Source organism: Syzygium oleosum, unplaced genomic scaffold (genome assembly GCF_021117445.2).
Source record: "Syzygium oleosum isolate NSW1041296 unplaced genomic scaffold, Sole_v2.1 Sole_v2.25, whole genome shotgun sequence".
NCBI classification, from domain to species: domain Eukaryota; kingdom Viridiplantae; phylum Streptophyta; class Magnoliopsida; order Myrtales; family Myrtaceae; genus Syzygium; species Syzygium oleosum.
In genome coordinates, this window is record NW_026607509.1 from 4,468,064 (window position 1) to 4,479,645 (window position 11,582).

General features: G+C 41.7%; 2 protein-coding genes across 5 annotated transcripts; both read left to right on the top strand.

The window, feature by feature from the left end:
• The first annotated feature begins 656 nt into the window (after positions 1 to 656).
• LOC115667581 (peroxisomal (S)-2-hydroxyacid oxidase GLO4-like) lies at positions 657 to 3,175 on the top strand. 4 transcript variants are annotated; one of them, XM_056302958.1, is made up of 7 exons: positions 657 to 1,016; positions 1,105 to 1,229; positions 1,314 to 1,360; positions 1,432 to 1,509; positions 1,606 to 1,807; positions 2,638 to 2,700; positions 2,979 to 3,175. In XM_056302958.1, exons 1-5 carry the CDS (start codon positions 874 to 876, stop codon positions 1,732 to 1,734), a joined length of 522 nt encoding a protein of 173 aa, XP_056158933.1. In that variant the 5' UTR covers positions 657 to 873; the 3' UTR covers positions 1,735 to 1,807; positions 2,638 to 2,700; positions 2,979 to 3,175. The 4 variants fall into 4 exon arrangements, with proteins under 4 accessions (XP_056158933.1, XP_056158932.1, XP_056158935.1 ...); XM_056302957.1 differs by having other exon boundaries at positions 1,105 to 1,360; XM_056302960.1 differs by lacking the exons at positions 2,638 to 2,700; positions 2,979 to 3,175 and having other exon boundaries at positions 1,463 to 1,509; positions 1,606 to 1,697.
• Positions 3,176 to 6,305: 3,130 nt separating this feature from the next.
• On the top strand, positions 6,306 to 9,628 carry LOC115690914 (protein HOTHEAD-like). Its single transcript, XM_030617412.2, has 5 exons — positions 6,306 to 6,467; positions 6,646 to 7,287; positions 8,175 to 8,527; positions 8,605 to 9,131; positions 9,242 to 9,628. The coding sequence occupies exons 1-5, from the start codon at positions 6,389 to 6,391 to the stop codon at positions 9,300 to 9,302; spliced, it is 1,662 nt and encodes a 553-aa protein (XP_030473272.2). The 5' UTR covers positions 6,306 to 6,388; the 3' UTR covers positions 9,303 to 9,628.
• Positions 9,629 to 11,582: the final 1,954 nt, after the last annotated feature.

Genomic DNA, 11,582 nt, shown 5'->3' on the forward strand with positions numbered 1-11,582 from the left:
TTTGTCACAAATGTACAAATTTGGGATTTTTTATGGTCAAAAAATTAATTTGGGATAAATTCATCATAAGAGTACCCTTTTTTATTGTCAAAAAATTAGTTTGAGATAAATTTACAGTAGGTGTTCCAGTTTGAAGTTTTTTGCGGTACTGACCTAAAGAGAATAAAGGCGGGCGGCCTTTCATTGGACGCGATCGCTGGTAATCAGTAAATCGCCCATCCCCAACGGTAGCTTCATTATCATTCTTTAGAGTGACTCCGGTCATCAGACCAGAGAGGTTTTGCTCCGTTCGTGTGAAAACCCAAGGCTCCCATTTGCTTATCCTGCGAAACATCGTACCCTTTGGATCGTCTCTCTTCTTTGATTCGAGTGCGCAGCACAGAGTAACTCCCCTGCTCCGAACTTTTTTGAGCATCCGTATGGCTGAGCGTCTGCGATGCAGAAAGATCGCATTCTTTTTTTTTATCCTTCTGCAGTCATGACTAGCGAAAAGATTATTGACGGTCATGCAGGAGTTTGTGACGAAGGTTCATGTGAGTAGTTAGGCTAGCGTGAGATTCTGAATGCCGTTGGGCTACGCGTTTTGATGTGTTCGTGTTCTGTAGTTATGGCTATACATACGTCGAGGGGTGTGGGTTGCATTACGATCGCTATTCCATACTTTTCACTCTCCTGTTTAGATTTAATGTGAATTCGTGTGGGCACATTTAACTTGCAATTATGCCGTCAGTTTATGGTAAATTGTTTTAGACCTTCATTTGCGTGAGTGTGTGGTAAAAAGGGCACCCTTATACGGTGTCGTTAGCTTAGCAGCACCCTTAGGAGAAATTGTTAAGCTGAGGTAATACATGCTTAAATTTTTATTCAGGAAACATGGCTGAGGATCCTGTCAATGTGAATGAGTATCAAGAATTGGCTAGGCAAGCCCTTCCAAAAATGTACTATGATTTTTATGCCGGGGGAGCAGAAGACCAGTATACACTTCAAGAAAACACGGAAGCCTTTCGCAGAATAACGTAATGACTAATGAATGCTGGTCAGATTTAAATCTGCAGCAACCATATTATGTTGTTCGGTTATTCTCAACACATGAATTTGTGGCAGGTTTAGGCCGAGGATCCTCATTGATGTGAGCAAAATTAGTTTGTCGACTACTATATTGGGCTATCACGTTTCTTCCCCCATTATGATTGCTCCAACTGCTAGGCATAATTTAGCACATCCTGAAGGTGTGAAACCTGAATTTTTTCGGAGGAACTCTTTCGCATGTTTGCTTGTTTTGATTTTAGCGATGCAATTTTTCCATCTTCCAGGAGAGGTTGCCACCGCAAGAGCAGCTGCTGCATGTAATGTCATCATGGTAATAGATTACCGAATACTTTTAATCTCAATTTGCTGCTATGACATACTCAATTCACCTCTTTACTGTAGATTCTTTCATATATGTCCACGTGCACTGTAGAAGAGGTCGCGTCCAGCTGTGATGCCATTCGATTCTTTCAAATATATGTAAGCATCTATTTGATTAAGAATCTCCAGTTTTCTTGGCTTTGTACATTCTCCATTAAGATTTAATCTCAATAATTAATGCATCTCCTTATGCAGGTATACAAGAGACGGGATATTGCAGCTCGGCTAGTACAAAGAGCTGAAAGAAGTGGATACAAAGCTATTGTTCTTACTGTTGATGTTCCCAGACTTGGCAGAAGGGAGGCAGACATAAAGAACAAGTAAAATGCTTTCCTCTTCCTCTCTCGCTCCCCCATCCCCCTGGTGCATGGATATCATGGTCATGAACAAAGTTCGGGTACAGTTAAACTCTCTCTCTCTCTCTCTCTCTCTCTCTCTCTCTCTCTCTCTCTCTCTCTCTCTCTCTCTCTCTCTCTCTCTCTCTCTCTCTATGACAGAATGATAGCGCCTTAATTGAAGAATTTTGAAGGTCTACTTTCAACTCAAGTTGTCTCTGTGAGTGAATGATTTCTTTTCTACTTGAGGATTTGACAATAGCAATATATTTTTACCTACTTAATGGAGATGCACGCATGGGAAGATATCTATGTTCTTAATATCTCATTGACCGATCTCCTTCGATGGTTTGGAGGCTGTTTTCGTCATCATCTTCATACCCTGCTATATGCTGCTCTATTTTTTCGGTGTCTGTAACTCTCTTTGGCATTAGCAAGGTAGCAAAACTAAAAAAAATGCACACTATGGTGTTGATGTTTGTTGATATCATGGTATTGGGCTCAGCCTAGAGGAGGTTTATCCCAGTGAGCTCTGTGCTTCCCTTAAGCAAAGCTTGCCCTTGGGGCAAAGAGTATTGTATTCTTCGACGCTCTTTTCTCTATAACTGTTCAGTTTGATTATATCTGTTTCTGGAGGAGTTTTTTATAGTTGATTTGCTTAGAGAACATAATGTTTTACCCTTGTATCCTGGGGCAAAGAAACAAAGGGTTCGGATAACGTCAGGCAACAGGAAATGTATGGTTAATAATTGACCGATGAAGGCATTTTCACTGCCTAAATAACCTCTTGAGAGATATCTCAAATTTTTATGGTTTGGTAAATGCCGAAATTAAGCATGACATCTCTCTCACTCGCTCTCCCCTTTTCCTTTGCCTCCGCTGCAATTTGCAGGATGAGGGTTCAAATGTAAAAGCTTTTGCTGATTCAACTGTTGATGCTTCTTTGAGTTGGAAGGTGAACCTCCATACCATCTTAAATTACCTTGTAATTAATCCTTGAAATTTTTTCTGGAATGATATTTCATCAAAAGAATTGGGTTTTATGAATGAATGAGATGTGCGAGGTAGTGTCATCCAGTGTAGAAATAGTTTTAATAGCTATCTTATGATGACTTTTTTCATTCAATTTTCCCTTGTGGCCGTGACCTACAAATGATAGGTGGATCCTTTTAATGACTCTATTTGCTTCATTTGGTATCTTGTTGGTCATGTAACTAAATGACAATGCTGCAGGACATTGGATGGTTGAGATCTATAACAAAATTGCCGATTCTGATCAAGGGAGTTCTTACACACGAAGACGGTAAGATCTAGGATTGTATTCTCAAAGAAAAGTGGTTGAGGATTCGTCTGAAGACCGTTTTGTGTCCTACTTTCAACTTGAGCTTACTTAGCATATTCATTGCTTAAACCAGTGTTCCAAAACCAGATCAGAGATTGAGCTGAATTGCTGTCCCGTACCAGGTTGAACTGATTGAAATCGGCCAAAAACTGTAGCCAAAACCTTCCAGTGTGGTTTTATTAACACTAGCTTAAACGAGAAGTCTTACTTTATGATCGCTCAAGACCTGGAAAAATTTGTACTTTAAGGATCCTTTTAATTTTATCCCAAAGTCGAGAAGTTATTACCTAAAACTTCAATATTTGCTTCAGATCAATTTGTCAACCAATTTTCAGGCAGGGTAGCCATAACTAGCAACTGACAAGACCGTCCGTCTTTGAGCTAATTTGGCATTAATTCTTTTAATAGATAAAAATTTTAACTACATATGCATGCATGAGCAAACGGATCATTGCAATTGCAATGAATATAAAAGGAAAGTCGAGAGTGATGGCTTGAGAACTTGTCAACGTGCCAAAATCTATTTTTGCATTCTCAATTGTGCTAGATTTGAAGGAGTTCAATTCGTCAGGGTTATTTTATAGTGCAGATTCGCATGTGTGCTGTTGTTTTATTGTATATGAGGTGTGAACCCATTTCTATAGTGAGGACCACATCATTGCCAGTTCGTCACTGTATAGGCAGCCCCATTAGTTAGGCGTTGACACCAATAATTGCCCAAGTCCCTGACCGTCAACTCGAACTAGGAAAGATTGAACAAGACATGTTTCCGGTAAAATTTACTAAGTCCTTTTGGTTGGCAACTATTGATAATCGGTAAAAGCAATGAGTCGCGAGTGTAGGTAAAAGATCGAGAAGTTGTTGATCGGTGATGCGTGATAAAAATACTAAGTGTTGAGTCGCGAGTGTAGGTAAATGAGGCTTGGTTCAACCGACAAGTGAATCGAAGCTACAGTGAAGAATCGATGAATCGAAGACAAGATAAGAATTCATGTCACGAAGCCAATAATTTCGGCTACAACCATAACGGTCAATTCAATCGTGAAGCAGGCACGATCACCAGTTTGTGGAGCTGAAAATCTTGAAAGCCACTAATAATAATGGCCGAGAAACATGAGCTGTTATAACCATCAAGAAGAGGAGTTACAAACTGTGAAAATAACTGTTGATGTGGGGCGAGCTATGAGGCCATGATCATCAAATATTGAGTTTTTTTTTGCAACCATTTGTAAATATATATTGCTAAATTCTAGGAGTTACATAGAATGTAATTGTTTTATTTTATTAGTGTGTTAACTATCGCTAGTAGCTATAAGTATTAGAAATATAATTCGAGCAAGACACCGCTAATCAATGTTGTTCAATTTTATCTTCCTATTATCTTTAAATTCTAGTACATTTTTACATGGCTAGCCGCGATTATTTTCAGTCTTCGTACTTTTAATTTTCTCGTCAATCCACATTTATGTCCAGGAATCAACAAAGAACTATTTACATTTTTTGTCGATTTTCATATCGATCCACATTTTGAAAGGTGCTCTGTCAACACTCTTCGGCGAAACAACGGGAATTCGAATTCCAATACTAAACCTGTCCATTTGGTATTGGACACAAAGCAAGTGAAGACAACCGCCGCTGTGTGAACGTGAAGGCTTCAATCAGCCAGCTAATCGGATGGGCCTCTCTCAATTCATATCATGTGTCTTTAAGGATGGTGATTACTTTCTTCACCTAACATTCACTTACATAAAATGTGTTAAATATGTCTTGAAATTTATGTACTTGGTCCGATTCAGCACCCGACTTGACATATGTTTTGTGTGACCCAAAAATGGAGGAAAATTTGAGATTTAGTTCGTGACGCCGGCCCAACCTGAAGCAAGCGAATAAATCTCTATGGCGGTTCGCCCAAGTTGGAACAAGCAAATAAATGTCTTGGGGGATTCGGGGGCGTAGCCCCCGTGGAAATTTTTGGGGAGCTCTATTTATACTGCGGCTATGTTTTTTCATTAATTAAGAGAGATTTTCGTTTTGGGAGAGATTTGTGATCCGTGAGGTTATGTTAAGTCGTTTTTTCGACTTCTGAAAACTGTACTCTCTTTGATTATAGTGGAATCTTGTTTTGCCTAATCCGTGGACGTAGATCACCTTGTGATCATATCACGTAAATCCTTGTGTCTTGTATTTATTTTTCCACACGTTTGTTTCAAACAAATTGGGAAAAGCACTTTTTTGCACTAGAGCAAAAGAGCACAAGAGGCTGACAATCCATTTCCAAACAAGGATAAGAAATCATTTGAATTTCCTAAAAATGGTCGCCAATTAAAATTCCATGTGGGTTCAGGCGGGTGTAAGGTCAATTCTCAGTTCTCACCTGGGCAAGATTAGTCAAATTCGATCTATGATTGTAAAAAAAAAAGAAGAATCAAAAGAGTCTCGGTCATTGCATTGATTTGCCTCACCAACTGACAATGAGCAGTTGAGCTTTTATTCCTCACCAACGAAGACCCCAGCTAAGTAATCACCCAAATTTCAACTCCAAGTTCATATATTTTCTTTTTGTGCAAGCTTCAAGTTATTTTTGGCATAGAACAACGTCGTCACATGACTTCTTATCGAGGATCATGTCTTCAAAACATTAATGATGGGTAATAAATTTTTCAATTTCCGCTCAATAAAGTAGGAACCATTTGCTTTCGCTCCGACCTTGATGAAATTGATTTGTGGGACAATGAGCAGCAAAGTCAAGATGCATGTTCAATAGCCAAGAAAATGATTAGGAAATCTTTCAGGTCATTTGAAAACTGGTCGTTGGAGCGGTTGTGAGCACTAAATGAAGCATAAGATTGACAAAAGGCGAGTCATAACTTCATCAGTGAACCCATAAGTGGAACCTAGCAATACCAAGTAATTAAGCTTTTCTGTGTTCATCTTGGAAGGAAGAGCCCTCTTCATGGGCCTGTGAGAATGAATCATAAAAAAATCATGACCCATATTGATTGAATTTGGTGGCCCACATTGCTTTTGTTTCTCTAGTTTCCACAGAGCAAAAACCAACTCTGCAAGTCCGCACGCACTCGGATCATATTGTCCAAGAACACTGACCTCCCTCAGAAAAATTCACGAAGCAGGTCGAAGCTGTCGCTGATATAGACGTATCTGAGAAAGTGGGGCTCCATAATTCTTAAATACTCAAGCGCTCAACGTTCAACAACAATTCTGCCTTCTTTGAAGTTTAGAGCTCTTTAAAAGGCAGAGTGATTTGCAAACGAATCTAGTCAACTGAAGTTTCAGCCCCATCATGTATCTGCAAAGATGGAGACTGATTTGTGTTTTTGCTGTAATTTCCCTCTTCCATGGCATTTGCAACTCGGAGAAAGGTACTTCGTTTAAATCTCGTATTGTAGTTAGACTTACAGATGTGTTGGCCTAACTCCACGAACTATAGTCATGCTACAGGTTTCTCAAAAGACCTTGTCCTGGTGAGGTGTTCGATGAAAAACGTACTAACTGGAGTGTCTTGTAATTTCTCTTCTTTTTTCTTTGCTCTTTTGTAAGCTCCGGATTACACGTTCGTTCATGACGCGGTGTCGGCTCCGTCGGTTTCATTCCATGACTACATTGTCATCGGTGGAGGAACCTCCGGCTGCCCCCTAGCCGCCACGCTCTCCCAGGGAGCCACAGTTTTGGTCCTCGAAAGGGGGGGCTCTCCGTACGGCAACCGCAACATCGAGAATATGGCCAATTTCGCCGCGAGCATCGCAGACGCCAGCCCGAATTCGCCGTCACAGCAATTCGTGTCCGAGGACGGCGTGGTCAACACGCGGGCAAGGGTCCTTGGCGGGGGGAGCGCGCTGAATGCCGGCTTCTTTACACGCGCGAGCAAGGACTATGTGAAGGAGGCCAGCTGGGACGAGAAGCTGGTGGAGGAATCGTACGAGTGGGTGGAGAGGAAGGTGGCGTTCAAGCCACCGGTGCTGGCGTGGCAGTCGGCGGTGAGGGACGGCCTGATTGAAGCCGGGGTGACGCCGGACAACGGCTTTACGTACGAACATCTGTTCGGTACTAAAACTGGAGGCACCATCTTTGATGGGAGCGGGCACAGGCACACGGCGGCTAATTTGCTGGAATATGCTCAGCCCAACAGTACCGCTGTCTACTTATTTGCCACAGTCCATAAGATCTTGTTCAGTACGGTCGGTAAGTACTTCCTCAAACTGATTTGAGCAAAATAATGACACGATCCTCAGATCACGTGTTTTACCATTCAATATAAAGACTTAATACATCATCTCGTCTTCATTTTCATACCTGAGAATAGTAATCGCCGACGATTTTGTCGGCGAATAACTATGAGTAGAATTATGGCCCGTTTGATTCAACTTTGAGAAGGGGTCTTTAGAAAATGCCAATATCTTTAAGTTAAAGCCCCTTGGAGAAAGGTAAATGGTATTTGGTAAAAAATTCTTTGTGAAGCTACTTTGGGCAAAGTAGTGTTTGACTAATTTTTTTTTGCAAAGGGTTTTGGGACCCTTTTTTATTAAAAAAAAAAAAGTTACCCTTCACCAGAGCCGGCGAAGGGCTACGGCCGCCAGCGAGCCAGATCTGGCGCCAGTAGCGGTCGCCGGGGGTCGCCCGACCTCAAGTGACGAGGTCTAAGGTCACGCGACCCAAGCCGACGGCGCCTGGGCAATTGCGTGACCTTAGGCGGCCGTCACCTAAGTCGAGCGACCTCGTCGGCCCCTCGCCAACCCTTTGCCGTCCAGATCCGATGTCGTCGGCCGCCCTCACTGGTCATGCTTTCGTGAAGAAAATGAACAGTAATAATGAGGCAAAATCAGAATATTAAAGTTTGAGTGAGGGTAATTTGGGAAGGGAAAAAAAAATTCAGCATATGTGGAATGCCGAAAGCTGGTCGGTCCCAGGTTTGGGCTTTCGGCATTTCCAAATCTAAAGATTTGGACCGATCTTGCTAGAAAGGCTGAACCAAACGGGACCGTAGAATAAGCAAATCCAAGGACCCATCATCCATGGACTCTGGATTCGGTCCCAGGCACGTTCTCTGAATGCCCGAAATGTGATATCAGGGGAACGAAGTCCAAGAGCATATGGAGTGATCTTTGAAGATAAAGCGGGACGAATGCACGGGGCCTACTTGAGGAAGGAGTCAGGGAACGAGATCATAGTGTCGGCCGGAGCGATGGGAAGCCCACAGGTGCTGATGCTGAGTGGGATTGGGCCGATGCAACAACTGAAGGACCACGGGCTCAAGGTCTTGCTGGACCAGCCCATGGTCGGACAAGGGATGGCCGATAATCCGATGAATGCCCTCCTCGTCCCTTCTCGGAGGCCCGTCGAGGTATCGCTCATCCAAGTGGTGGGGATCACTCGCTTCGGCAGCTTCATTGAGACCATCAGTGGATCTGGCTTTGTCTATCAGGTTCACCTAGCTGGTTTTTTCCTTTTCTAAAGTTGGGTTTTGGGCAATGTTAATAGAATGCAACGTCCCTTACGCAGACAGGGCAACCGCAAATGACGCCGCCCCCGGTGAGAGGCTACGTGAACATGTCTATACGAGGTGGAATCATCCTTGAGAAGATAGACGGTCCGATCTCCAAAGGCCATCTCGAGCTGCGAACCACCAACCCCAAAGACAATCCCTCCGTCACCTTCAACTACTTCAAAGACCCTGAGGACTTGAGGAAGTGCGTCCTGGGCATGAAGACCATCATTGACGTCCTCAACTCTCAAGCGATGTCGAGCTTCCGCTACGACGACATGCCCGTGGAGGATCTCATAAGCATGATGCTGGGCTTGCCGGTGAACCTGAGGCCCCACCACCCAACCGCCGCCATCTCACTGGAGCAGTTCTGTATCGACACCGTGATGACCATTTGGCATTATCACGGAGGTTGTCAAGTTGGAAGTGTGGTCGATCGCGACTACAAGGTGATCGGTGTGGATAGTTTGAGAGTTGTTGATGGTTCCACGTTCAATGCCTCTCCGGGGACAAATCCTCAAGCCACTGTTATGATGCTTGGAAGGTGGGGATTATATGCCTTTTGCCACTTCCATCATACATTAAGTATATAAGATAAATAATGTTAATGTCTGACAAAGGTTTTTCTTTTGCTTTTCTGTTTTGTGAATGCAGATATATGGGACAAAAGTTATTGCAGGAGAGAGCTGCCAACAGGGTGAAAACCGTGAAATAGAATCGGGTCCAATGCTGTTGACTCTTTCATGAGACGATACAAAGTGACTTTGTGGAAGCATAACTTACGTATTTATAAGGGCTCCAAGAAGTAGTGTTCGGTCTAATTCGTCCTTCAGCTTAGCTCTCTCTCGCTGGGGAACTTTCTTCTTGGCCTTGTCAATTCAGCTGTTTATGGTTTTAGCATGGGGCAAATGGTTTCGAATTCCTCTCATGCATCACTATCGCACGTACGTATCTGGGTTCGCATAGCTTTCATATTCTTGTGTGTTTTGCTTATTCTGACAATGTGAACTTTCATTTGCTATAGAAGCGACAAATTGAGTAGATCTCCTATTATGGTTTCTTTTTAAGTGATATAGTTCAGTTCATTTTCGTCGTACATGAGAGAATATATTGTTCAATGATAATTTGGATGACTTGTCAAAGACCCCACGTGACAATGGAAGACGAACACGTCAAGACCAAATCGTCGGAAAACAAAACAAGCCCAATGGTGCGGAGTATAGACTAGATATCGCTTGAAACTCCATCGAATTGGCAACCACAATAGTGCCTCTACTAATTAAAAGGTCGCGCATGCACTATTCCTCAGAACGATTTGACCACTGTAGAGCACTACACTTTGTCAGCATGCCTAGTGTCCTTAAGAATTTGCCAAAGCGTGTCACCATTTGTCAGCTACTACCCGTCGACCCACGATGAAAAATGTCTACATAAGGTAAGGAGCTCATTCGAGTAAGAGGTTGGACTCTGGAGAATCCTAATTTGGATACTTTACACCTTCCTTCTCTCCCAAACTACTGACTTAATCATCGGAGGGCCAATCCGGGTCCTAAACCGGCACTTCTCGACTCGGATTCTGTGTTGCAGATACATTCCATAAACTAGGCCCTGCCTGATACTGTGGTAGTCCAAATTCAGTATTAACATTCTGCATCCCTCGTTATTTCATCCACCTTAGCTCGAATTGGTTCGATTTCACAATTTAGTCATTGCGTTTCTTTCCAGCATAGAGTTTGCTCCATCCTTTTGTGTTGTATCATTTGAGTTTATTAAGGTTGAATGCAAATTACATGCTAGTTATATATTTAAGTTCTATTGTATTGTATTGTATTGTATTGTATTGGTGGTATAATGTCTTTCCACAATCGGCCTTTCACTAATGATGATAAAGACCGCTTGTAGAAGATTGTTATTGCACCTCGATCTTCTAATCTCTAACTGTACTATTTTTTCCATTAACATATGTGTTAACCGCGGCGATTTAATGATATGGTAATTGGACTGTATATTATCTTTACTATGATAGCTTACTAACCCCTATGTTCTAATACAGAAGAATTTTGAAATTAAATTTTAACATATTGAATGGAGAAAATATATGCTGCTACTTAAGAAATTAGCCTCTTCTTTACCTGGGTGTTAGCTAGATAATATTGGGTCTTTGAATTATATAATAAGTATCTTTTTAACCCCTTGCAAGTTGGGGGTCCGATTGTTCTCTCTACACGATCAAGTCAGAAAAAGAAAGGCATGACTAAATAAGTATCATGTGTAGAAATGGTTCTCATGATGGACGGATCTAGACATGAAGTGATGGGTGGGCCAAGATATGAGCAAACTAACAAGAGATTCCAAAGACTAAATTTGACTTTAATCAACCAATTGAATTTGACAAGTTTGGGATGGACAAGGTCTACCATTGAGAACCGTGAAATCGCTTTTATACCATTATTTTCTTTTTTTAAACAATCTTTGATGGTACTCTCGTCGTTCTAGCGACTTCCTATTTTCGATTAATTTCATTTCATTTAATGAAAACGCATTAAGACTTATCAAAATAGAAAAAGAAGGAGAAGAAGAAAGAAGAAATTAGTCTAATGTATCACAGTCGAAGCACATTAATATGAATTGATATTTTCACTATACAAAAACTTAAAAGATGTGATTGATTTATTCGTGTTGTAGTAAATCCTGAAAAATCCAATGTAGTTTGGAAAAAAGACAGGATGAAAAAAGGGTACTCTTTCGTCCTTTTGGTGCTCTTTATGGCATGAAATTGCCACTCGTTCAGAAGCAGCGGGGATGGACCTGTTTATACGCCAAATACATCCCAACCCGGTTCGTTTAGATAACAAGGAAGCCTGGAAACCATACCAAATGAGATACAAAACACTCAAATAACACTCTTAGTATATTTAAATATCATATCACCACTTATATCTAATAGTTTAAACTTTTAGAACAGTTTGACCGTGATCCCATAAAGTCTCATAAA